The sequence below is a fragment of the Dendrobates tinctorius genome, unplaced genomic scaffold (genome assembly GCF_039654945.1).
Source record: "Dendrobates tinctorius isolate UK_male_01 unplaced genomic scaffold, ASM3965494v1 ptg000016l, whole genome shotgun sequence".
Classification (NCBI taxonomy): domain Eukaryota; kingdom Metazoa; phylum Chordata; class Amphibia; order Anura; family Dendrobatidae; genus Dendrobates; species Dendrobates tinctorius.
Genome location: NW_027361684.1, coordinates 55,496,883 through 55,524,561, shown reverse-complemented (window position 1 = coordinate 55,524,561; position 27,679 = coordinate 55,496,883). Strand labels below are relative to the sequence as shown.

The window sequence follows — 27,679 nt, the reverse complement described above, 5'->3', positions numbered from 1 at the left end:
CTCCGACTATCACCCTACTGAGCCCAGACTGAGTCTATACTGGATCACAAATGTTGTATTCGGTGAAGTGCACACAACTTTATCGCAAAAATAAATTACACCAAGTTTATTTGCTACATGTGACATAATAGTAGACGTTTGTAAGGTTCAAAAAACATCCAGTCCATTCATTCTAAACGGAGTCTGCCACCAGATTTTTGCTATGTAATGTGAAAACAGAAGGGCAGCACGATGGCTCAGTGGTTAGCACTGTTGTTTTGCCTTCTCCCTGTGTTTGTGCGGGTTTCCTTCAGGTATTCAATTTTTTCCCACATTCCAAAGACATACTGATAGAAAATTTAGATTGTGAACCCCAATGGGGACAGTGATGATAATGTCTGTAAAGCGCTGTGGAATTAATGGCACTATATAAGTGAGTGCTATACAGTAAATAATAAAGAAGCAGCATGATGTAAGGGCAGAGAACTTGATTCCAGCCATGTGCTACTTTACTGGATGGAGCAGTTGTGATACAATCACTGTTTTCTCTGCTGCAGATCTAGCAGAGCTCTAAATGCTGAGCCCTGTATAGCCCCGCACACACAACTGATTGGCTTTATTGTGTACACTGTATGTTGACAGAAAGCTGCCAATCAGTGGTGCGGGCAGGGTTATACAAAGCAGTAGACCAGGAGGCACGAGACACCCAGTCCTGTAGTTATAATCTCCTACTGATAAAACACTGATTTTATTGAAACAGAAACACACAGCCTAGTAAGTAACACATCACTGGAATCAGGGTTTCTGCCCCTACATCATACTGCTGTCAGATATAGTAAAAACCTGCTGACAGATTTCCTTTAATTTAATTTAAACACCTGCTTTTCTGAAAATATGGCAATATCACAATAAATCCTGGCTCAGTATCTCATCCCCAGCAGTAAGTAGTCATGACCTGTACTATTACACTCTGGAAGGTCATCCAGACCCTGTTTAAATTCTTTTAGTGAATTTGCCATGACACATTTCTCTGGCAGAGAGCTCCATAGTCTCACTGTTTTATAGTAAAGCGCCCCCTTCTGTAGGGAGAATATTTCAGGAGGGCACTCAGTATGATAAGGGATAATTTGCTGATTGCTGGGGCTCTGACCACTGAGACCAGCAGTGATACCGAGAGTGGAGATCTGAAACCTCGAGAACAAGGCCGACCTCAATGGAGCAGAGGCGTGCAAGCTTTGCCTCCACTCCATTTGTTGTCTACAAGACTGCCGGAAATGTCCGAACGCTGCTATGAATAGGTATACTATTAACTTGTTTTTCGGGGGGGAATAATCCTTTATATTTAGAATTCTCTATAACTAAATAGCTCAGCTGGATGTGATAACTTTATTTTACATATTTGTCTTGTGTTAGTGTAATCTAAACGGACTAGTGTTAAATGGCAGCTTTGTGATACATGTGCTCCACCTAGTGGCCGAAAGAGTTATTACAGGCAATCCCTGCATGGATTCCTCAGGCTGTCTAACAGCCGCAAATCATGCAGCTGCAGCGACAGAAACTGAATTTACGAGCAGGCCAAAATACTCGGAGAACATTCGAGCATGCTCGGGAATTTTGAGTAACGAGAACACTCGCTCATGACTGATTACTATAGCTACAATGGACAAGGAATAATTAAATAATAATAATAATAATAATAATAATAATCTTTTGATTATCTGAGGCAGGGTGTGGCGACTGTTGCTTGTCAAAGTCATGATGCCACAAATCTTTCTTCAGCAGTAATTGGAGTAGGATTTGTAGCGAGGTGCCCTCAAGGTATGGCTCTATTAATCAGGAGTATCTGATTCCAGCGCACTCCTTAAGGCAGGCGTGAACAATACCGGTCTTGGTGTATCTGTATCTATCACAGAATAATGCCCGATACCTGGGATAGATCCAGGGTGTTATATGTAACAAACGCTGCAGCTCTCGTCTAATAGCACTGTTATATCACCACAGAACCGGGAGAGGAGAGCTGCAGTGACTGAGCAATGATGAAGATGATGGTGCGAGCAGTGTTTGTCACATATAACTCCCTGGCTCGAACTCTGGCGCTGCATGATACTGCCTTCTTAAAAAGAAAAAAGAGAAATTCCAGCGCGAGAAATGGAAAATTAAAAATCCATTTTATTGTGCCAATGCATCTTAAAATTCCAGCAGGTGCAGCATACTAGTCGGATGACTGCAGAACAACGCGTTTCGACGCCTCAGGTCTTAATCATGTACGGTGAGCTGGATTGTTTTTCCTTTTGTTTCGCCTTCTTAAAAACCTCCGTTAACCCCGCTTGGTTGAAGGAGAAATTAGCATTTTAGACGCCCTAAATTTTAGAAGCAGTGTCTCTGCAATGAGAAGGAGAAATAACAACGGAAAATCACATTTTCTTCAATGCTTCAGCCCTCGTATCATAATGCAGCCAGTTTAATATGCCAAAAGTGGGGAAAGGTTCTCTTTAATCCTTAGGTCATCAATATCAGATTAGTTGGTGTCCAACACACAGTGGCCCCAGTTATTACCGGCTGTCACCCGATGTAATCAGCGAAGCGGAAAAGATCAGGTATATACAAGTGATTGGGAGCTGATCGTGAGATTGGCAGCTGCACAGCGAGTGTATCCGCGCTGTTCCCCTTCTTATATCTGGAGATGAGGTGGATGCCTCATCAGTGGGATGTCGGACGGCTGATTGGTGGGGTGTCAGACAGCTGATTGGTGGGGGACGGACGGCTGATTGGTGGGGTGTCGGACGGCTGATTGGTGGGGGGTCAGACAGCTGATTGGTGGGGGACGGACGGCTGATTGGTGGGGTGTCAGACAGCTGATTGGTGGGGGACGGATGGCTGATTGGTGGGGTGTCAGACAGCTGATTGGTGGGGGACGGACGGCTGATTGGTGGGGTGTCGGACGGCTGATTGGTGGGGGGTCAGACAGCTGATTGGTGGGGGACGGACGGCTGATTGGTGGGGTGTCAGACAGCTGATTGGTGGGGGACGGACAGCTGATTGGTGGGGTGTCAGACAGCTGATTGGTGGGGGACGGACAGCTGAATGGTGGGGTGTCAGACAGCTGATTGGTGGGGGACGGACGGCTGAATGGTGGTGTCAGACAGCTGATTGGTGGGGGACGGACGGCTGAATGGTGGGGTGTCAGACAGCTGATTGGTGGGGGACGGACGGCTGAATGGTGGGGTGTCAGACAGCTGATTGGTGGGGGACGGACGGCTGAATGGTGGGGTGTCAGACAGCTGAATGGTGGGGTGTCGGACGGCTGATTGGTGGGATGTCAGACGGCTGATTGGTGGTGTCAGACGGCTGATTGGTGGGGTGTCGGACGGCTGAATGGTGGGGTGTCGGACGGCTGATTGGTGGGGTGTCAGACAGCTGATTGGTGGGGGTGTCAGACAGCTGATTGGTGGGGTGTCGGACGGCTGATTGGTGGGGTGTCGGACGGCTGATTGGTGGGGTGTCGGACGACTGATTGGTGGGGTGTCGGACGGCTGATTGATGGGGTGTCAGACAGCTGATTGGTGGGGGACAGATGGCTGATTGGTGGGGTGTCGGACGGCTGATTGGTGGGGTGTCGGACGGCTGATTGGTGGGGTGTCGGACGGCTGATTGGTGGGGTGTCAGACAGCTGATTGGTGGGGTGTCAGACAGCTGATTGGTGGGGGACAGATGGCTGATTGGTGGGGTGTCGGACGGCTGATTGGTAGGGTGTCGGACGACTGATTGATGGGGTGTCAGACAGCTGATTGATGGGGTGTCAGACAGCTGATTGGTGGGGGTGATCATCGGACCTCACAGATCTAACATCGATGACATCCTAAGCATAACTCCACAATATCTAAGTAGGGGACTATCCCTTTAGCTCTCCCTGGCACTGGTAATGTGGGCACCACTTTGCATTTGGTTATGGGCACTCTCCATGATCTCTGGCTCTGGACCTACAGGTCTTGTCTGCCTATAGGGGCCACTATACCTTAGGAGAGCATCAACATTTGAGGGTGGTTTTAGATAAAAATATTGACATCGCCAATATGACGGCGTCACACACTCCTGCAGAGCGGCTCCACTATCAGGGATCAAAACTATGAGCCGGGCCAGAAAAGGATGGGATTCCTCCAGTGACCTCAGTAAAGATGGCCGCCGCGGGCGCGCGTCAGGGACGTGAGGAGGTGTGTGCTGACGTCAGTGTCGCGCTGCAGCGTAGCTGGGGTAGGCCGCTGGAAGGTTACACAGGCGGCCGATCAGACTTTGAGGTCGTCGGTGTCACCAGGCGGGTATCTCGGACAGTGACCCGGATCCTCCTGTGAGCGGCCGCCCATGCAAAACATGCTGTCCCTACTGTCCCGTGTGCTCCAGGGCTCGGCCCAGAAGCCTGTCACTGTAAGTAGCGGGAGGGACGAGGACGCGGCGGCCGCCCAGTACCGGGAGCAGCGGGAGCTCCATTGTCATGTCCTGTCACTAGTAATAAAGGAGAAATGGTGTCATCACCATAGCAACCAGAGGCCTGACATGGCGACGTGCACCTGTGCCCCCTGCACCTGAGTGTATACACCAGTACCCCCCCATGTACCTGACAGCGTATACCCCTCCTGTGCCCCCCATTGTACCTGACAGCGTATACCCCATCTGTACCCCCCATGTACCTGACACCGTATACCCATCCTGTGCCCCCCATTGTACCTGACAGCGTATACCCCTCCTGTGCCCCCCATGTACCTGACAGCGTATACACCAGTACACCCTCATGTACCTCACAGAGCATACCCCATCTGTGCCCCCATGTACCTGACACCGTATACCCATCCTGTGCCCCCTGCATCTGACAGTGTATACACCAGTACACCCCTCATGTACCTCACAGCTTATACCCCTCCTGTGCCCCCCATTGTACCTGACAGCGTATACCCCATCTGTACCCCCCATGTACCTGACACCGTATACCCATCCTGTGCCCCCTGCATCTGACAGTGTATACACCAGTACACCCTCATGTACCTCACAGAGCATACCCCTCCTGTGCCCCCCTTGTACCTGACAGCGTATACCCCTCCTGTGCCCCCATGTACCTGACAGAGTATACCCCTCCTGTGCCCCCATGTACCTGACACCGTATACCCATCCTGTGCCCCCTGCATCTGACAGTGTATACACCAGTACACCCCTCATGTACCTCACAGATTATACCCCTCCTGTGCCCCCCATTGTACCTGACAGCGTATACCCCATCTGTACCCCCCATGTACCTGACACCGTATACCCATCCTGTGCCCCCTGCATCTGACAGTGTATACACCAGTACACCCTCATGTACCTCACAGAGCATACCCCATCTGTGCCCCCCTTGTACCTGACAGCATATACCCCTCCTGTGCCCCCCTTGTACCTGACAGCGTATACCCCTCCTGTGCCCCCATGTACCTGACAGAGTATACCCCTCCTGTGCCCCCATGTACCTGACACCGTATACCCATCCTGTGCCCCCTGCATCTGACGGCGTATACCCCTCCTGTACTCTCTTGACACCATGTACAATGCTGTGTGTTGAAAAAAAAATACAAGATGGAGACCCCTGAGCCCTCTATCACTCTTATGCACACTGTGCCAGTGTTGTCAGGAGTGCTGCTTTATGTTATTAGGGGTGCGTATTTGTCCTCTTCCAGAAAATTATCTTTCACGTTGCGCCCAGACTTATCCAGAGCTCAGCGCCGAGCACGATGTCTGGTTTCTTTTGGAATCCTCAAATCACAGGATTCAGACAGCAACCCCAACAGAGCCATCCAGGTGAATGAAGCCGACTGTCGCTGAGGGCAGGGTCGGCTCTGCTTCATGGCAATATTCCTCTTTTTCAGACAGGCACAAAAACTTGGTGACAGTTTTGTGTGGATTCCAACAGAGATCCCAGTGCAGTGCTCCATGGAGTGCTGTGTATTAATGTGAGCCGAGCCTTGGGTGTAAAGAGATTGTTCAAAAGATGAAATTGGGACACCAGATTTCATTTCTCTTTTTCTTCACAATGCCATCTTAGAGACGAGTAGTGTTAGGGGGTCTGAGGCAACAGCCAGGAACCTTTGGCGTGCACAACGATAACGCTCTCTCCCCACTTCCTCCTTGCATAGTCAATGCTAGGAACCCTGTGTATATAGTGATGACTATGCAGGGAGGAAGTGGGAAGAGCACGTTATCACGAACACTGGCGGTCACTGGAGCTCAAGTTGCCTGCGCAGAAGATCCCTGAATGAAGTGCCCATAGAAGGGAGGAAGAGGTATGAATTGTGGAGGGGAGTGCAGGGCGTAGGCGCGGGATTCTAGCACCAGAACTGACGCCGATGGAAGGAGGTAAGTATTACAGTGTCTATAGACGGGAGAAAAAGGTACGTATTGTGGAGGGAGTGCAGGGCACAGGCGCGGGATTCCGGCACCAGAACTGATGTGCATTGGAGGGGGTAGTATTACAATGAGGACAGGGGGGCAGGGATTTCTTCCAGGCACCGCATGCCCCGTAGCATGAGGAAAAAATATAAGATTTCTTAACAACAAGACCGCTAATATGAGGTATACAGGTGAGACTAGTGTAACATTAAAATGACCTGTATGCCCATATTAATAGGTCACATACGTCCCGGGGGTGACAGATTCCCTTTAATACATGACAATATCCTGCTGACCTTAGAAGCTGCTTATTGACATTGTATACTGTTACATAGTCTGTGATCTACAAGTACACCCAGATCCTCCTCTACAAGTGACTCTCCTAGATTTACTCCCCTAAACATATGGTGCCTGCATATTATTAGTACCCAGATGTATAACCTTACATTTATCCACATTAAACTCCGTCTGCCCATGTGGAGGCCCAAGCACTCAGTTTGTCCAAGTTAGCTTGTAACTTACAAACCTCTTCCATGGACTGCACTGCACTACGTAACTTGGTGTCCTCTGCACAAAGAAAATTAATACTATTTATCCCATCATCTTTGATTATATTAATGCCGCAAGTTGAGTAATGGTGGACACTGTACAGAACTTTGGGATTCACTACTTATAAACAAGCACCACTCTTTGAGCCAGTTTATTATCCAGCTATGAGCCTTAGTTTCTAAGCCTATAGACTTTAATTTAACTTCTAGAAATATATTTATCTATTTTACTCTTTCACAGCACTTTACAGATATTGTCATCACTTTACCCATTGGGGCTCACAATCCAAATTCCCTATCAGTTTGTCTTTGGTCCTGGGAGGAAACATACACACATGGGGAGAACGTACACACTCTTTGCAGATGTTGTCCTTGGTTGGATTTAAACCCAGGTCCCCAGCGCTGCAAAGCAATAATGCTGCTAACCACTGAGCCACTGTGCTGGCCATATGTGTGGGATAGTGTAAAATTCCTTTGTAAAGTCTCAAAACCCCATATCTAGAGCTAACCCTCTGTCCAGGTTTCTAGTCACCTCTTCATAAAAATTAATCAGCTTGGTTTGACAACTTCTGCCCTTTAGTTAAAATTGGGCTGGCGATCACTTGTTGTTTTCTACCACATACTCCTGAATATGCCGACAATCCCCCCAGTTTTCCCACAGTGTTGTAGCCATGCGCTTTGGTAAGACTATGTCTCTTCTCTTTTATGTCTTGGCCATGTGGCTGTTTAAAGGGAACAGCTGGCGAGGTAAGGAACTACTTCAGGCTTCAGTGATGCGTCTGAGTTGTGTGTTGCCGGATGTCTTCATTGCACCACGCTGACGCGTTTCCATTATCCATTGGCAGATAGTATATCCTACTACTCAAAAAACTAAAGGGGCTGTTCCTACTTATGATACCGATCACCTATCCCAGGGATAGGTGATCAATATTCACCAGTGGGGTCGGACACCTTGCACCTCCACCAATCAGCTGTTACCAGCAGCCACCGGATGTAAAAGTGTATGGAAAAGGAGAGCCCTGTACACTGTGCAGTGGTCGCTGCCGGGTACTGCAGATCAGCTCATATTCATGCAAAAGCTGTGGATGTTCTCGCTGACTGAATGCTGAATGATCACAGTCTATTAGCTGCTACGTACATGAACGCCTAGAGACACAGTGCTGACATCGCAGAAACAGCCCTAGTCCGGGAGGTATTGGTGTTTTCGGCTTTATTTTACTATGGACATTTAGGCAGAGATTACCCAGTAGTGGACAACCCCTTCACATTACAAGTACTGTGCTCTGAACGCAATACCCAGCCGGACCCGCGGCAGTCCTGATCTGCGTTAAAGGGAATCTGTCACCTCATTTTTCCCCTATGTAATGCTATAGATAAGCCCCCAATGTAACCTGAAAGGTAAGAAAAACGAGTTATATTATACTCACCCGAGGGGCGGTCCAGTCCAACGGGTGTCACACTGTCCGGGTCCGGTGCCTCCCATCTTCTAGCGATGCCGTCCTCTTCCTTGCTTCATGTCGCGCTCCTGCGCAGGCGTACTATATCTGCCCTGTTGAGGGCAGAGCAGAGTACTGCGGTGCGCAGGCGCCGGAAAGGTCAGAGAGGTCCAGAGCCTGCGCACTGCAGTACTTTACTCTGCCCTCAACAGGGCAGATCAGTACGCCTGCGCAGGAGCAAGGAAGAGGACATTATTGCTAGAAGATGGGAGGATCCGGACCTGCGACACCCATCGGACCGTACCGCCCCCCGGTTGAGTATAATATAACTATTTTTTCTTATCTTTCAGGTTACATCGGTTACATGCTGTAGATAAACCCCTAATGGCGGGGGCCGCATCGCATGGGGGAAAAATGAGGTGACAGATTCTCTTTAAATCTTTTACATATGCTAGGCCTGTGAGGCAGTTGGCTGCAGTCAGGAGACCTGGTGGTCAGACCGGGTATTGTGTAACCAGCCATCTTACAGGATATCCTGTAATGCACTGTGCGCACTAGAGCTTAAAATGGTGTATAATGCTTTGTTCTATTGACGCGGCACCTGTACAATAGCGGCGGCTTCTGTCACCACATCCTCAAGGCGTCCCGAGTCACTTTTGCCTCATTGTGTGGATGTCGGACTTGTATAAATGACCATACATACAGATTAATAAAATCTGACACATACCTTCTTGATTTATTTTATTTATTTTCTGTCTTTAAGGCCGCCCGTGTTATTGTGGCATCACGCAGCTACGCAGACTTTACATCTGAAGCAACATTTGACATCAAGGTGAGACTTCCCAATTAAGAGATTTAGCGAAAATCTAATGTAGTGTTCTGTTTTTTTTGTCTCCTAAATATTCTTGAGTTGCATATATCCCCCCCATAGGATGCAGCTCATGCAGCTGTTCTACATATATGTAATTGCAAGTCCCCCATTAAGAAGCTTACAGCCTTTACATGTTCCTAGAAATGTGATGTACACAAACTGGAGGAGGGCCCACCGACCACCGCTGTGCTGACTCGCGAGGAGGGTCTGCAGTACTACAGGACCATGCAGATCATTCGGCGCATGGAGCTGAAGTCAGATCAGCTCTACAAGCAGAAGATTATTCGCGGGTTCTGTCATCTTTATGATGGTCAGGTGAGAAGTGTCACAAAGTCTGCCTATCCGTGATGATCCCCTGAGTCAGTGTTGGCCCCTTCGTCATCTTCGTCATTTTTTTTCCCCCTTTCTTCCAAGAGCCAGAACATTATTTTGCCATCGCTACATGAGTTTTTTTGCAGGAGCGGTTGTAGCTTTGAATGGCATAATTTATTTTATTATATACTGTACTGAACAACGGGAGAAAACCTAAAGTGCAGGGAAATGGTGAAAAAAACATTCCGCCAGGATTCATTTTTCAGTGAAAATTACTTGGAAACTTGATTTTTCAGATGAATTTGATTCTGGAAATGAGAAAGTATTATATTTTTAATTGTTTTGTCCACTAATGTATAATCCTCTATTTACAGCTAAAGTGTCTGTAATAGCATATTCTGAGATTATAACATTTTTTTTTTAGTTTTCGGTTGATGCCGCTGTGTAAGGGATAGATTATTTTTGTTTTGCATGGTGAGCTGACATTTGTATTGGTACTGTTTAGGAGTAGATGCCGTACATTTTAGATTGCTTTTTATGGCATTTTTTAGGGAGGTATGTCGACCAAAAAAAAATGGTGTCTTAGATTTTTTTCTCTCATTACAACGTTTCCTCTACGGGTTAATTTTATATCTTGCTCAGACGTTTACAGACATGGCAACACTAAATGGTAGGGGAAGTAAAGGGAAGTGAGTTGAAGTTATGCATATATTTCATATTTTTAAAACCTTATTTTTAACTACTTTTTTTTCTGTCCCCTTGGGGGACTAGAGCTTGTGATGCTTTGCTGGCTTGTTTGATATATTGCAGTAGTAGTGTATTACAGTACATAGTTAAATGACCTTTATATGGTTAAACAGCAGTGATCAGAGCTGTAACACAGCGGAGTACATTGCAGTCTTGGCTCCTGAGCCAGCGCTATACATCAGAACCCAATGTATGACGTACTTGTATGTGACACATCGGGAAGGGGTTAATAAAACGCTTTTGTGATAAACACTTGGTTGAAATTAAAATAATTTTGTATGTTCCTCTCCATTTTACAGGAAGCCTGTTGTGTCGGTCTAGAATCTGGCATAAACCCCACAGATCACCTCATTACAGCCTACCGAGCACATGGGTACACCTATACCCGCGGAGTCTCCGTAAAGGAAATCCTGGCAGAGCTGACAGGTTTGTGTGTCTAAGGCTAGTTTCACACTAGCTTATTTTCCACGCAGCACTCGGTGCCGCTAAGCCCCGCCCCCTGCCGGCTCCCTGCCCGCCCCATCCGGTCATCGCTGCCTACTATCGCACACGGCTGCATGCGATCTGCGCACCCTATCTTTAACATAGGGTGCGCTGGCCGTGCGCTAGTAGGATTTTAGCGTGCGCTGCGCACTTTGAAGGTGCGCCGAGCGCGCCACAATGCAACATGGTGCGTTCGGCGCACACCGGCGCACCTTCAAAAGTACGCAGCGCACGCTAGAATCCTACTAACGCATGGCCAGCGATGACCGGATGGGGCGGGCAGGGAGCTGGCAGGGGGCGGGGCTTAGCGGCGCCGAGTGCTGCGTGGAAAATAAGCTAGTGTGAAACTAGCCTTACCGGCCTTGTAGTTTGTGACAAGTCATCTTATAAGGGTCTCGTCAAGTGAGACATTTTCATGCAGTTTCTTAACTCAAATTGGGATTGGCTTGCAAAAAAAGCAAAATTTTGAAACCTTCACATATAATTCCCTTACATACATGATCTAAATCTGACATTAGCTTCAAAAAATTACAAATTACAAAACATGAAAGAAAGCACACTAAGATTAAGTTCCCACGATTAGTTTTTGGTAAGGGTTTGTGCCCACGATCTGGAGTTGTTGTGGGTTTGACGTTGCGTATTTATGCAGCGTGAAATCCGCAGCGACCAGACATTACAGCGTAGTGGATGGGATTTCTAGAAACCACTCGTGGACACTGACATGTGGCGCATCTTTCCAGATTGCGGCATGTCATTTTCTCTTGCGGAGAAGAAAAATTTCACCCATAGACTGTATTGGACGCGGTGAATCCGCACGGTTCAGTGAACACATGCGGATTTACCTGCGTTCAATTGACGGCAGCACTTTGGACGCAGCGAACATGTGCTGCGTCCAAAGCGCTGCTAGTTCCGGATCATGGGCACTTGGCCTCTTACAGTTTGCAAATCAGTAACATGTCAATTTCTCTTGTAGGTACACCGAGTTTTCTCTGTGGATTTTTCCCATAGAATTGCAATAGACTTGGAAAATCCGCAGGACGCAATATGCGATTTTAGGGCATTTTTGCTGCAGTAACGCATTAAAAACTTCTATAATCTGAACTGACTTTATCAATAAAGATTGGTGAAAGCCAAGTACGAAGAGGTATCAAAAACAAAGCCGATTTATTTGAAGCATGACATCCCAAAAAAAGACAATAACCACAGCGTCAAAAACACAATGAAAAAAAAAATGCAAGCAATCTAATGCTCCCCTCCTACTCATCATGGGAATGTAGCCTAAGGGTATGTGCACACAGATTTTTTTTTTTATTTTGGGAAGTTTTGGATTAGAAACTGAGGTCTCCAATTTCTCTTCAAAACTTCAGTTCTGCTGTGAAATCTTTGGAAAAAGACCCCATGTTTGCATCCTTTCATTAGTAAAGTGGTTGTCTTCCTAAATATCTCCTGCCCTAAGGATAGGTGTTTGATAAAATGTATGACCGCTCGGCATTAGACTGATCATACCCCAGCCAGGCTGGAGAACAGGGATCTGAAAGTCACTGGGGTGAATGGAGACATGATGCACATGCTTGTCCACACAGGTGGTGATAAATGTTTTTGGTTCAAGAAAAGTGGTGTAAATCACAAAACAAAATGCCCATAAGTCCCTGACTGACTGATGCACGTTTTTTGCGGTTTGCGCTGACGCATAGCTGCTAAAAGAAGTTCCAAATTTATTAAAACGCGCTGAACTTGCTGCTTCTTACCCTGGCACACATTTCATCTAAACTGGGCTATTATTCACCTGGTGAATCCTCCGCCACACTAGAGGTCCCTGGTGGTCTTTATTCCCTGCAGCGATGACATGCTGTACAGCCACGTGAGCACTAGAGCACTGATCCTGGAGTGGCGAGGGACGCACCGGGTGAACAGACTTCTGTGGTGTTTACTGAAAACATTTTGTGCAGTTTAGTTGAATTTTTAAAACTGTGATGACGTTACAAAACACCCATGGTCGTCTCTTGGGTAATGGATGGATTAGTTTACTATGTTGACTCATAGGGAAATATTATGTTCTTATAACAACAGGAAGAAGAGGCGGCTGTGCTAAAGGTAAAGGAGGATCTATGCACATGTATGCCAAAAACTTTTACGGTGGAAATGGCATCGTAGGAGCTCAGGTATGTGAGCGGCTTTCATTTTTAATGGCATCAATGTGATTTATTCTGTTATAATGCAAATATTTCCATAAAAGGTGGCTATGTAGGATGTAAGGAGTCGATCTGACGTTTAGAGGCCAGTCATTCCTATCCAGTCAGATACTTAGCAGAGACCGTGAGTGCAAATCCAACAAAAAAATTCTGGAATATTTACATTATTTGGCTTTTCTTTTACCGGCCTGTGTCGCACAGAATTGCCTCGTCCTGTGTTGGGATGGACCACTTGTTGCTTGTAGTGATGAGAGAGATTGTCCTTGCTGCTTATTATCAGCAGAGCTGAGGTCTTGCAACCATACCAGTATAGATCAGAAGCGAGTGTACTGCCAATATATCTTTCCAAGGTGTTAAAGGGTTCATTTCTACAGCACCATGGATTTGCAGAGCTGTGAAAGAAACTCTGGATGTGTCCTGTCTAATGACAGCTAAGCTTCTGTTGTAACAGCTGGGAGCTTAAAGGGGTTTCTTGAAAACACCTCTTTCCTGGTTAGTTTGATTTAAAGAGAATCTGATCTGTCACCCATATTTCGTGATATCATGTAAAGATATCACCCAATTGCGCGTCCCATAAGGATTCTATTAGGGCTTTTGACTCCCCCGACCCCACACCTTTGAGGCATAAATACCTTTTTTATCTTGTTGGGGATGTATGCATGTGAAGACTTCCGGGGCATAGACCGCGCTGGAAAATACCGGCGCATGCACAATAGCGATTATATGCTTCGCCCACAGCTGGGCAAAGCATACTGCACAGGCGCCGGAGGCCTTTACAATGCGCAAGCGTGGAAACCAATGTTATCTGTGATATTCGCAGATGAAGATTACGTGCAGCAAGCTGAGGAGTGGGGGGGAAAGAAGGCGTCTAAGCCACGCCCATCGGACCGCGGCGATTTGCATACCCCAACAAGATAAAAAAGGTACTAAGGCCTCAAAGGTGCGGGGTCGGGGGATTCACAAGTACCAATAGAATCCTTATGGGACGCGCAATTGGGTGATATCTTTACATGATATTATGAAATATGGGTGACAGATTCCCTTTAAAAAAAAAAAAAGTTATGATTCACACACCCTCCCCAGATTTTGCGGTAAGTCTCAGCCTTTGGTGTGTGCAGCACTTATGTTATATCGTCACCACTGCAGCTAGTAGCTGAGCTCAGTAGCTCTGTCCACATTGGTGGCATGAACTGCTCGGAGCCGCAGAGCTCAGTGATTGGCTGCAGAGCTGTCAATGTGGTGTAAATGGTGCAGACAATACCAGACACAGGAAGCAACAGTTGAGACTTGCTGCTGGACCCAGGGAGAGTGAGTAAAGCAGAGCTTATTTTTTTTTATTGAACTGTAGTTAGGGGAAGAGGGATTTTAGGTGCCTGAAAACCCCTTTAAGCATAGACATCAGTGCTAGAATATACAGGGCCAGTTGATCACAAACTTGGGTCGCTGAGTAGTGTAAAACATTTGTCTGGTCAACTGAATCCAGAATGGAGTTGTCCAATACACTACATTCATCACCAATTTACAAGGTTCATAACTATAAAAGCTGTGGCTCTGACAGTGGAGACCCCCATTGATCCAGAGCATGGTGTGCCCAAAATTCCCCATGTGAGTGAAGCATTGCTTGAAGATGTACAGACACTTTATTCCATTAGCTGCCTGACTTCTATAGACAACTAAAAGGGTTCTCCGGCTTCTCACGTTGAAGACATTGTGCTGGCTGATGCCTGCCAGTATGTATGCACAATGGTCTGGTATCACATGAATATGACGGATGCACAATGAGGGAGTGGCACCGGTGAACCCCTTAGAGAAGCACTCCTCCTTCCATCAAAATTTGTATCCTCTTAATATATAGCAATGATCAGATTATACACCAATGTGCACTTACATTTGCTCATTTTTCCCTTTTACCCAGCTAATTCTTCACTTTCCCATTAGGTCTATGACATCACGTGATTAATAACGGATTAGCTGAATCTTTCTAAGCTCTATGTAGAAACAGGAGGTCAATTTTCCCTGTATGTGTAATGAATCACTGCAAAAGTCCCTGACGGGGATGAGGCAGAGGCTGGGTCAGGAGTTCAAGAAGGGGAATGATAAATGCAGGGACAAGAGACTTCCTGTTCCTACATACAGCAGAGAAAACGTAAGAATTTACATGGTTAGAAAGGGAAAATGAGCAATTGTAAGTGCACAATGCTACATAATATGATGACTGCAATATATTAAGAGGATAAATACTTTGAGAGGAGTGCTTCTTTAATGCCCAGATGATAGTTGGCACATACTTCGTAACACAACATCCATACACTGGATTTTGTGATTGTTGTGTGCCCACTAGGTTGATCTCTGGAAACATACATCTATGCTGTGGGTACATGATATGTTGATTTTTGGGACAATGTACAATGACATAGTCATGAGTTGGTTCCTGGAAAGTGACAGCGCGTTTCCCTACTTTTCACAGTCATCAAAACCCTGTAGAGCATCTCTGCCACATTGTAGACAACAATGAGAAGCTATCCTGTGCACATGGGCCAATATTCCTGCAGGGTAATTTTAACGCCTGGTAGAAACTATGCCATAATATATTGGGGCTGCTCTGAAGGCTAAAAGGGGTTCAAAGGGCTACTCTATGGATGTATCTATCTAATAAAGTAGCCATTCAGTGTATGTACACAAAATCCCTTTAAAACTATGAGGAATATCTGTCATCAGGTTTTTGCTACCTCGTCTGAGAGCAGCATAATTGTTGGCAAACAGACCCTGAATCCAATGATGTATCGCTTAGTTTACTGGGTGCAGTGGTTCTGACAGAAGTTTTTAGATGCAGCACAGCTGAGAAAGCTGCCCTCACCCACACCAGGCTCTGTATGTACATAGTCTATTGACAGTGAGCTGCTTATCACTGGAGGGGGCGGAGACTGACAAGAAAGCATGTGCCTGCTAGTCTAAGCAATGATAATGTCCTAGTGATAACATCTTCATTATAAGTAAACAGCTTTCAGCTTGATAAGTGACAAAACTTTGAATTCTTTGTTTTCAGCCTCTATTTCTTGCTGGCCTCAGATTACATAGCAAAAACCTGCTGACAGATTATCTTTAAATATCGTCACTTGCTGTCGTTGAATATGAATAGTTCAGTCAGAGACTTAAAGGGGTATTCCCATATACAGGATCCTATCCCAATAATAATAGCAAATGCCTCCAATTAGAAATATAGTATAGTTTTTCTGATTCGCTATGTCTTTTTCCTCATGTGCAGGCATTGCAGGACCTTAGATATTCCATGGTTACGTCCACTAGAAACTAGCTGTCACTTCATCAGTGGAAGTAATCATGTATACCAAAGGTCCTGCAATGCATGCACATGAGGAAAGACATAGTGAATCAGAAGAACTATACTATATTTGTAATTGGAGGTATTTGCTAACATTTTTATTACACCTACTACATATTGGGATAGGATCTTGAACATGGGAATAGCCCGTTACACCTGTCATTTCTTGCTCGGAGATTTTATTTCATTTTTTTTTTTTTTTTGTTGTTGCATTGACGGCATAGTCACAGGAAGTTTTGGGTAACACAAAGGCCTGGTAAAAATATTGAAAGAATCACCGAGGTTCCTACCATGTCTATGAAGGGGCACAGTCTGTAAGATTTGTGTTATAACTTATATGCAGATTTATATAGCAATGTATTGGCCAGGAATTAGAAATACACCATTTTATTAAGTGATTGCATCATTAGTTGGTGCATTTGCTAAATTCGTATTGTCAGAACCTTTAGATTATTCTGTTGATGATTCTTTGGGAAGTTAATTTGTATGATTGCTTTCCAGGTGCCTCTCGGAGCTGGCATTGCTCTGGCCTGTAAGTATTTTGGAAAGGATGAGATCTGTGTGTCCCTTTATGGCGACGGTGCCGCTAATCAGGTAAGGATGTGAGAGAGGGGTTTAAACATTTTCTCAAGGATTCCATTTTTTTTTTTTTAATATATCCTGCTCAATGTCTATAACAACATGAAAACTGGCAGAATTATAATCTTGTTCCATCAAGTTCAATGGCATAGTATAAAGCCCATCTTTTCCCATGTGACAACCAGCCAATGCTTTGTTCAATGATTGATTTTTTTTTTTTAATGAAATAAACACTTTAATTTATTGTAAAATTATTTCAGTAATGTTGCATGCATGTGCTGTTACAGGGTCAGATTTTTGAGACCTACAACATGGCTGCCTTATGGAAACTGCCTTGTATCTTCATTTGTGAAAACAACAGATATGGTATGGGCACCTCTGTGGAGCGGGCGGCAGCAAGTACCGACTACTACAAACGTGGGGACTACATCCCTGGCCTCAGGGTGAGTAATCTGAGGAGTCCATATCACTGTAATGATGAAAACCCCTTTTTACAAATTGACAATCTCTTGGGATATTGCTAATCATAACCTGAGAGCAGCGGCAGTCACTGCTGTAGTTATTAGCGTTGAGCAAATTTATTCGGATTCGGTTCCGAACACGATCGGCAGCAAATATTGTTTTTGCAATATTCGTCGAACACAGCCAAACATGATTAGAGTCAATGGGAGTAGAAATTACTGAATATGTTCGGAACCGATCATCAAACATACATTTGTCACAGATAGGATACCAATATTGGCACGCATATGACAAATTTGGCAACCGAATCCGAATAAGTTCACTCAACTCTAGTTATTATATTGAGGGAACCATCCTATCAGCCGAAGAAGCCAAATCATCATTGCCTCTGCTCCTATTTCTTGTCTAGTTTTGTCTTTTTTTTTCCCTTGTTTACACCCAATTCATTATTCTATTTTCTTTTTAAAAGTATATTTTACATGTGCTCGATCTCGCCTGATTTTTTTTCTTCCCTCAAATGTTTTTACCTGATTGATCAATCATGACTTTTTAAAAAGCCACAAAATTTGGTACAACTCCAGTCACCTTCCCTTTGGTGTATTTTCCAGAGTATGCCAGTATTTTGATGCAATTTTTGCTTAACGTGTTACCTTTGGCGCAAAACAGTTGCAGAAACAGTTCAAGACACAGACTATTTTTCGCTTTGTGCCAAATCTATGAATTTAGAGCATCATTTGGAAGAATTTGTCACCAAAAACACAACTAATACCACAATACAAAAAAGAAGTGATGCAAATGATGAATCAAGGCCACTGTGTATTGTATAGTAAAGGATAGCTCTTAAGCCCCCCATACATTTTAGTTAGCTGTGGGCTGAACAAAAACAATGGTTCAACTAGTTGTCCAGCCGGCAGCTGTGTCTCCCAACTCCTCCATACATGGCAGCGATATAGTGTTCTCTATGAGAAAGCAGCTGTCGGACATCTGTGGTGGTGACTTATTTCTTAGAGAACCAAAGGATTGGCAGTGTGACTTTTGAGATACCAGTCATTATCTACCTCAACATCATCTATTGGAGGACATTCCAGAGGCCTCCATACACATTACTGTCACCCGAACCTGTTGTGTATGAGTGCCTTTAGCAAAGGGGTTTTTTACACATAGAAATTGGCAGCTAGGTGCCCACTGGGTGTTTCAGATGTAGAAGAGTCTGTTGTATTTTTTGAGCTTGTGAAGCAAATTTGTCTCCCATCTAGTTAACTGACTCAGACTGCTTCTGGATGTAAAACTGAAAAACAAAAGGAAGTATAAAGCTATAGAATAAAAAATATATTTTTTTTATTAGTCAATCAATTTAAAATTACTTTTTAAATTTCCAGCCCTCAGCACCCAGGTTGTTAAGATGCATATACTCGGCTGCTAGATCTCTTGTCTAATCAGCTCTCTTGCATTGTACTTATCATGGACCTTAGCATTGTGTGCACTGGATGCTCTTATTTTCAGTGCAATCCTGTTTGACCTACTTACAGGATCACTATGTATGGTCAGTATAATGCTCTGCTAGCCTGACAGACCTTGTACTTACCTGCTGTCTATACTTATACTCACCATCTCCCCCTGGTTCTTTCTAATTTTTCTACTTGTAAGTTTTATTAATTAATATCATTTTGTCCAACCTATTGCATGAGAGTGCTCTGCTATTTTTCTCACTTTTCTAGTCCCATGTTTAAAAAAAAAAAAAAAAAAAAAATTAAAAGTAATTTTAAACTGATTGTCTAATAAAAATTTATATTTTTAATAGCTTCATACTTCCTTTTGCTTTTCGGTTTTGCTTCATACTTGGAAGTGCTGTTATATAGGTCACCTCTTTTTGGGTGCAGCACCTGAATGTAGCACATGCCTGGTGCTACTGCACCCAGTCCTGCTGACAGTAGTCACATGCTGACATATATCATCCTGCTCACTTGTCTCATGGCACAGTAAACCAGAACAAACAACACTAAAGACTGACAGCCAGCTGATTTCCAAGTAGGGGACATATTTTTAAAAAGCAATGTGACCCATCTATCATTAAAAGTCCCCAGTTTTAGCGGTTTGGGTGCCAGAAAAATACCTCATTAGGTTCTCTGTAAAGCAAAACTATTGTCAGGGAAGCACCGGACCAAGAATAGCGATTCCCCTCGGACCACACCGCCCCGCAGGGGAGTATAATAAAAGCTCTTTTTCATCTCTCACGGGTCGGGTTCGGGGCCGATATACAGCATTGTAGAATACTGTTAATCAGCCTCAAAAGGTGGTGGCCGTATCTCATATTGGGTAAACCTGGTGACAGGTTCCCTTTAAGGTCATGTCTGATGTGATTTGTTTCTCAATTGTTTTTCGTAGGTTGATGGCATGGATGTTCTTTGTGTAAGAGAAGCCACCAAGTTTGCTGCTAATCACTGCAGATCTGGGAAGGTAGGACATCTTTTATAGTCTGTGTGTGCCCCCCCCCCATGGCGGATGGAGGAATAAATCAAGGCCGCGGCCGGAAGTCCCTGCCCCCCCCCCGGCATCGCGTCACGGTGGCCCCGCCCCCCGTAGCCTGGGCGGGCGCCTGAAGAAATTTAGTCCCCGGCTTTAGGCCGGAACTAGGCCGCAAAGAAAGGACCGCCCCCAAGATCCTTCTTTTTCTTCCGGGGGCCAGCCTGCAGTACTGGCGCGCAGATTAAAGCGGCGCCTCGCACGCTGAGGACACAGGGGATACAGGACTGGGGTAAGTGCTGCCCCCCAGCCCCACGGACAGGCCGCGCTATCAGGAACAAAGAGCGCCCTCCCCCGGCGGTTTGTTTTTGTCAGCACGGAGACCTGACAGGTACAGCAAGTCAGGAAAATCTAAGACACATACGTTCCTTTACGCTGCATGCATCTCCTGTCAGTCGGCTTTCCTGCGGACACAGACCAAACGGGTATGCAAAGCCTGCGAGTCCGAACGTGCTCAGGAGCCCTCCCCTGCAACCGAGCCCAGTGTAACAGGCCCTCCGGAATGGGCGTTATCACTGTCGCAATCTATGGCATCACGAGAGCAATCGAGTCCCTTCGAGCCCCAGATAGGGGCAGGGACAGTGGTTCTCCTGTCTTAAGGGGTCCTCTACCTCACACGAGCCTCCGGCCTGCAGGGGCCGCTCTCACTCCAGGCAGACCCGGAGGAAACGAACCCACACGGCGTCTCCTGGTCCATCCGGTGCCTCAGCATCCGTGAGCTCGGCTTCTCGCTCCCCGTTGCCAGCAGTCGATAGCGAACAAGGCTCGGACTTCGACTCGGATATGCTCCTGGACCTAGATACGCCAGGTGGTCAGGAAACAGTTGATAGTCTCATAGAGGCCGTCAACCAGACTCTGGGGATTGAGGACGATTCCCCTCTGGCTGCGGGCCATAAAGTGTCATTTAAACATGTCAAGCGTCCCCATAGAGTATTTTGCACTCACCCTAAATTTGAGGACATAGTACAAACACACAGAGAAGGGCCGGACAGGTGGTTCTCGGGTCAGAGGGCACTCGAGACGAAGTACCCTTTTCCCCCGGATCTCCGTAAAAAGTGGACGGAATCCCCAACGGTGGACCCACCGGTGTCGCGCTTGGCTACAAGAACTTTACTATCTGTGCCTAGTGGTTCTTCTATTAAGGATCCCACTGATCGTCTCATAGAGAACTTGGCTCGCTCAATGTTTGAGGCATCAGGATCAGCGCTTTCTCCCTCGTTCGCAGCAACGTGGGTAGCCAAGGCCATGATTTCTTGGTCAGAAACTTTGACTAGTGCCTTGCAGGACCTAGGCCTACCAGCGGAAGTATCAGAAATCCCGAATCAGATAGCCATGGCGGCGGACTACTTGATTAATGCATCTTTAGATGCGACCAACTGCTCGGCACTTGCAGCCGCAAATGCAATCTCCATTAGGAGAGCGCTATGGTTAAGGACATGGCGGGCTGATTCAGCCTCAGAAAAGTCCTTGGCAGCGCTACCTTACCAGTGTGGCCGCCTGTTCGGAGAGAGGCTAGATCAGCTCATCTCCGACTCCACGGGAGGCAAGAGCGGCTTTCTTCCTCAGCAAAAGGCCAAGCCGCCATTTCGTCACCAGTTACAGGCGCGATTTTGGGCCTTTCGCCACCCCGGGTGGACGACAGCGGCCAACTCCGCTGCATCAGGGCGTCCCAATCACAATAGGGACCGACAGGTCTCATATAGAGCTAACCCATTGGGGAGGATGCGTGCTAACCAGTCTAGGTCGAGTGGATCCAGGTCCCAAAGATCTTAAGCCAAACGACTCGGGGCATTTGTCAGGCGGCACCAGCGGGGTAGGCGGCCGCCTACTCCAGTTTCACTACGCCTGGCTCAATTTCACGCACGACGCATGGGTGAGAGAGCTGGTGTCCACAGGGTACAAGATAGAATTTGTCAGGTACCCCCCAAGACGATTTTTTCTTTCCCGGCTTCCCAAAGTGGATACCCGGGCAAGGGCTCTACTAGAAGCCATCGATTCGCTCTCTCACAGCAGAGTTATCACTCCAGTACCGGAAAACGAAAAGGCGCAGGGCTTCTATTCCAACCTGTTTGCAGTTCCCAAAAAGGACGGGACGGTCAGGCCCGTTTTGGATCTAAAGTTCCTGAACAGACTTATCAGGATCAGACATTTCCGGATGGAATCTCTCCGTTCAGTCATAGCGGCAATGAGGCAGGGAGAGTATTTGACCTCTATCGATATACAGGACACCTATCTACATATTCCCATTTTCCCTCCGCATCAAAGGTTTCTACGCTTCCTCATCAACGGTCTACATTTTCAGTTTGCAGCGCTGCCCTTCGGGCTAGCCACGGCCCCCAGAGTGTTCACAAAGGTCATGGCAGTCCCCATGGCCATCCTGCACTCCCGGGGCATAGTAGTATTCCCCTACTTAGACAACCTCTTGGTCAAAGCCCGTTCAAGGCAGGCATGCAAGGAAAGTGTCAGCATTACGCTAGATACTCTTGCCTGCTTAGGGTGGTTGGTCAATGTTAGGAAGTCATCCCTTGTTCCAGCTCAGAGAATTTCCTTTTTAGGGATGACCTTCGACACTTGCCGAGGGTTGGTAAGCCTCCCTCGAGACAAGGCCCTAGCCCTCCGGCAGGGGGTGCGAGTACTGCGCCAACCAGTCCCTCACACCATCCGTTTCGGCATGAGGATTCTGGGGAAAATGGTGTCAGCGATGGAAGCAATCCTGTTCGCCCAGTTTCATCTTCGTCCCCTGCAGCACGCCCTCTTGTCAGCCTGGGACAAGAACCCATTCACTCTCGATCATCGGTGCCGGTTGTCCTGTCAGGTCAGGCAGTCACTAGAGTGGTGGACAATCAGTTCCTCCCTGCTTCAGGGGAAACCCTTCCCCCCAGATCAGTGGCTGGTGGTCACAACCGACGCCAGCCTTTTTGGCTGGGGAGCGGTTTTCCGCCACCACACGACCCAGGGACGGTGGTCGCCGCAGGAGGCAGCCCTCCCGATCAACTTGTTGGAGATACTGGCGATCCGGCTGACTCTGCATTGATTCCATCACCTTCTAGCAGGCCGCCCCGTCCGGATTCAGTCGGACAACGCCACGGCGGTGGCTTACAAAAATCACCAGGGGGGCACCCGCAGCAGGGAAACCATGCGCGAAGTAGGGCACGTGCTTCGCTGGGCTGAGAGGAACCGCTCGCTGATATCGGCGGTCCACATCCCAGGGGTAGAGAACTGGGCGGCCGACTTTCTCAGCCGGCAGGGGCTTGCGTCCGGAGAATGGTCACTTCACCCAGAGGTTTTCCAGCAGATTTGCCAACGGTGGGGAACTCCGGATGTGGATCTGATGGCGTCCAGAGCGAACGCCAAGGTGTCCATGTTCGTCGCACGGTCCCGGGACCCGCAGGCAATCACCGTGGATGCGTTGGTTCTGCCATGGAATCAGTTTGGCCTCCCATACCTGTTTCCCCCGCTGCCCCTGCTTTCGAGGGTCATCAAGAAAATCAAGGCGGAGGGGGTGCCAGTGATTCTGCTGGCTCTAGACTGGCCTCATCGGGCGTGGTACGCAGATCTAGTGCAGCTGCTCGTCGACGTGCCATGGCGCCTGCCAGCGCGCCCAGATCTTCTGTCTCAAGGGTCGATCTGCCACCCGAACTCAGGGGCCCGGTGTTTGACGCCTTGGCCGATGGTTAGCGCCCGAAAGCCTACATCGGCACGAGTTTACCACCACACTTGGAAGGTTTTCTTTGCATGGTGCCAGGGCAACGGTTGTTCGCCACTGAGATTCTCCATCCCTAATATCTTGGCTTTTCTCCAGTCTGGTTTAGACTCAGGCTTGGCTCCCAGTTCTCTCAGAAGACAGATATCGGCTTTATCCTTCCTCTTTCAGCGCAGGATTGCTACCAACCTGCAGGTTAAGACTGTCATCCAGGGGGTCTCCCACTTGGTAACTCCCTATAAAGCACCTATGGACGCCTGGGACCTTAACCTGGTCCTAAGTGTTCTGCAGGAAGCTCCATTTGAGCCGCTGCAGGATGTCTCTTTATCATACCTGTCCTGGAAGGCGGTGTTTCTGGTAGCCATAACATCGATCAGGAGTGTCTCGGAGCTGGCAGCGTTATCTTGCCGAGCCCCGTTCCTGATCTTTTACAAAGACAAGGTGGTTCTTAGACCAGCTCCTCCTTTTTTACCAAAGGTCGTTTCCTCGTTTCATATTAATGAGGGTATTGTCTTGCCCTCTTTCTGTCCAGCACCGGTGCACCGTGTTGAAAAGGCTCTTCATACGTTGGACCTGGTGAGAGCTCTCAGGAGGTACGTGTCGCGGACGGCACCTTTTCGTCAGTCGGACGTGCTGTTCGTGCTCCCTGAGGGTTGCAGGAAGGGACACGCTGCCTCAAAATCAAACATAGCCAGATGCATTCGTTTGGTTATTCAGGAGTCCTACCGCATCCGAGGTGCGCCGATTCCAGCAGGGATCAGAGCACACTCTACTCGGGCAGTGGGCGCCTCGACACCAGGCTTCGGCGGAACAGGTTTGCAAGGCAGCAACCTGGTCCAGCCTGCACACGTTACTAAACATTACAATGTCCATACTCAGGCTTCGGCGGATGCGAGCCTGGGTAGAAGGATTTTCCAAGCAGCAGTGGCGCACCTTTAGACAAGAGGTGGTCCAGTCTGCATACTTTTACAAAACATTACCAAATTCATTGTCAGACCTCTGCGGATGCAGCTCTCAGCAGACGTATCCTGCAATCGGCAGTACCAGTGTTAAGTTAGTGGTACATGGGGTATTAGCAGATGTATGCTTCCCACCCAGGGACTGCTTTAGGACGTCCCACAGTACCTGTGTCCCCCAATGAGACGGAGAAACATGGATTTTTGTGAGTACCCACCGTAAAATCCTTTTCTGAGATGCTCATTGGGGGACACAGCACCTACCCTATTAGCCAAGTGGCTTCGGTTTATTTAATTAATATGCTTTCGGTATGAAACTAGGGTGGCTATTTTCTAGACATGTTACCTGTATTAAGGTTGATGTTGTCTATTTTTTATTTGTTCTCCTACTGCTTTGCAACCCAAACTGGTTTCCGCCCGCAATCGGGGCGAGGGTGTATACGGCAGAGGAGGAGCTAACCTCTTTTTTTCACTTAGTGTCAGCCTCCAGGCGGCAGTAGCATACACCCACAGTACCTGTGTCCCCCAATGAGCGTCTCGGAGAAGAGGATTTTACAGTGAGTTATCACAAAATCCATGTTTCAGAAAGATTTTGAAAGATGTCAGAGACCTACAAGATTGGTGCAAAACCCCCACTGATCGTTACAATGAAGCGGTCAGTTGAGCACTAATTCCCTCTGAGACTGAAGACAAGCCCCATAGTTCTTGGAGCCATCTTCAGGATTAGAGAAAGCAGCACACGGCTGAGCTCTTCTGCCCTTTTGTCTTGGCGAACGGGGTGATCAAAACTTCTGATGTTCCTGAGACATTTTAATTTTTTTGAATGTTAAGGCTTAACGTGTAACTGATGTCTTACATTGCCTCTATGCTCCTTGTGTTTCAGGGGCCTATTCTGATGGAGCTTCAGACGTACCGTTATCATGGACATAGTATGAGTGACCCTGGAGTTAGGCAAGTACATTGCACAGAGAACTAGTGGTTTTTATTCTATTCTTTCCCTTTCTCACCATGTTATAGTATTTTAGTATATGGAGGAAGTATTGCCTTTTAGTAAATTGTGAGACAATGCATTTCTTATTCTTTACAGGGTCCCAGATGACGTGTCACCTCCTTGAAATAGGAAGTAGGAAGTTTTAGTTGACATCAATTTATAGGTCTTAGAAAGTTAAAATAAGCTTTATATAATCATTTTCTCCATGAACAATAAATAAAGCAGCCATCAATGCGGAATTAATGCTAGGGACATGACTATTAGGTATCCAGGTGCGATGGCGATGATCACGGTTTCTATATATCCAGACTGGATGGCACAATAATACACTGCTAATTCCTGCTTCACTCATAATAATCTAATATAGCAATGTGCTAGAAATCATCTGACATTCATGACTATGTACTTTTGTAATTTCCAGTTATCGAACAAGAGAAGAAATTCAGGAGGTGAGGAGTAAAAGTGACCCGATCACTCTGCTGAAGGACAGGATGCTCAACAACAACCTGTCCAATGTGGAGGAACTGAAGGTACACTAACCTGTCCTTGGGTAGCAGGGGTGTAGCCGACACGTCGTCCGGTAGTGAGGGTGCAGTAAATGTGTGGGTGGCACGCGCCGCTGACGCGCCATTGGGTGGAGGAATGAAGCCGTCAGGGGTAGGGTTGGGTGGCGTACAGCTGACACGCCGTTGGGTTGGGGTGTTGTAGCCGACGCGTGGTCAGGTTCTGGCAAGAGAACCTGTGACTCTGGATCAATTAAATGTGGCCAACCTCTCCCCTAACCTCTCTTTTGTCTGTTGTAGGAAATCGATGTTGAAGTGCGAAAAGAAATTGAGGAAGCCGCCCAGTTTGCCACCACTGACCCAGAGCCCCCTCTGGAGGAACTAGGATATCACATTTATCACAATGAACCTACTTTTGAAGTACGAGGTGCAAACCCCTGGATCAAGTACAAATCTGTCAGCTAAACCTTTCATTTAGACGCACTTGCAAGCCATGTCTTTAGCCTGTTACTCCTAACATGGGAACAGCTTATTTCATTTAACCCTGCCACCTCTGTTGGGGATGAACATAAGTTACCTATGGCAGAATATTTTCATTTATAAAACTGGGACTGTTGTGTTTAACACTATTAAATTAAGTCTGCCAGTTGAAATAGTGTCCCTAAAGCCCCCAGTGGTTAGAACACCGTCATGGTATGTTCCAATTGTTTCCTGTCTTATTTATAGAAGGCCTCTAAACTTAAAACATCCAGAAGCAAATCATGTCTCTTACTCTACATGCATTTTTTGCTATCATTAAAATTGACCTTCATATGACTGTTGTGTTCTTATTTCAGTGCATCTTCTATTTTATTCCAATCACAAAAGGTGAATGTACAAATAGGTTACAGCTATCGGAGCAGCTCAGGATATTGGTAACGGGGACACAGAATGTAACCACTGATGATACCTGTTCTATCAGGGCAATTGTTGATAAGAACATCATCATACGTAAAAAAAAAAAAAAAAATGCCGTTTTACAGCATATGTAATTATAACAAGCCCCATTAAGATATGAAAAGAATTTTTGTTTCGGCCTCATGTAAACAAATCTTAGCTAAGGTTGTGCCTAAAGGCAAATTCCACGTGCTGTGCTTTCTCCGGCGGCTCCACGTATACCAGCCTCTATACAGGTAAGAACAGCTCAGAAAAAGGAAATAAGAGTACATGACTTGGAGCAGTATACATGTGGCAAATATATGCCTAGCTGATAACCGGTTAGGCTATGTGCACACGGTGCGGATTTTACTAAATCCGTAGGTCAAATGACCTGCATTTTTCCTGCAGATTTAGTGCATTTTTTGTGCGGATTTACTGCCGTTTTTGTGTGGTTTTCCACCTGCGGATTTGTAGAATGGAGCAGGTGGAAAACTGCAGCAAAACCGCACAAAAGAAGTGACATGCTGCTTCTTTTATTCCGCACGAAATCCGTGCGGAAAAATCCGCAGCATGTGCACAGCGGTTTTTTTTTTTACATAGCCAATAATGGTACTGTCCATCACATGAAGTTCTGCTGCGAATCCGAAGGGCCGGATCCGCAGCAGATTCCGCACCGTGTACACAGCCTAAATCTTACAGACTCGTTAGAGAGAAAGCCAATGACA

General features: G+C 46.7%; 1 protein-coding gene across 3 annotated transcripts; it reads left to right on the top strand.

Moving 5' to 3' along the window:
* The first annotated feature begins 4,139 nt into the window (after positions 1-4,139).
* PDHA1 (pyruvate dehydrogenase E1 subunit alpha 1) lies at positions 4,140-26,852 on the top strand. 3 transcript variants are annotated; one of them, XM_073565880.1, is made up of 11 exons: positions 4,140-4,190; positions 9,138-9,206; positions 9,387-9,560; positions 10,604-10,730; positions 12,858-12,949; positions 16,821-16,913; positions 17,186-17,341; positions 19,746-19,817; positions 25,426-25,493; positions 25,955-26,063; positions 26,337-26,852. In XM_073565880.1, the coding sequence occupies exons 1-11, from the start codon at positions 4,155-4,157 to the stop codon at positions 26,499-26,501; spliced, it is 1,161 nt and encodes a 386-aa protein (XP_073421981.1). In that variant the 5' UTR covers positions 4,140-4,154; the 3' UTR covers positions 26,502-26,852. The 3 variants fall into 3 exon arrangements, with proteins under 3 accessions (XP_073421981.1, XP_073421979.1, XP_073421980.1); XM_073565878.1 differs by lacking the exon at positions 4,140-4,190 and adding an exon at positions 4,204-4,401; XM_073565879.1 differs by lacking the exon at positions 4,140-4,190 and adding an exon at positions 7,629-7,685.
* Positions 26,853-27,679: the final 827 nt, after the last annotated feature.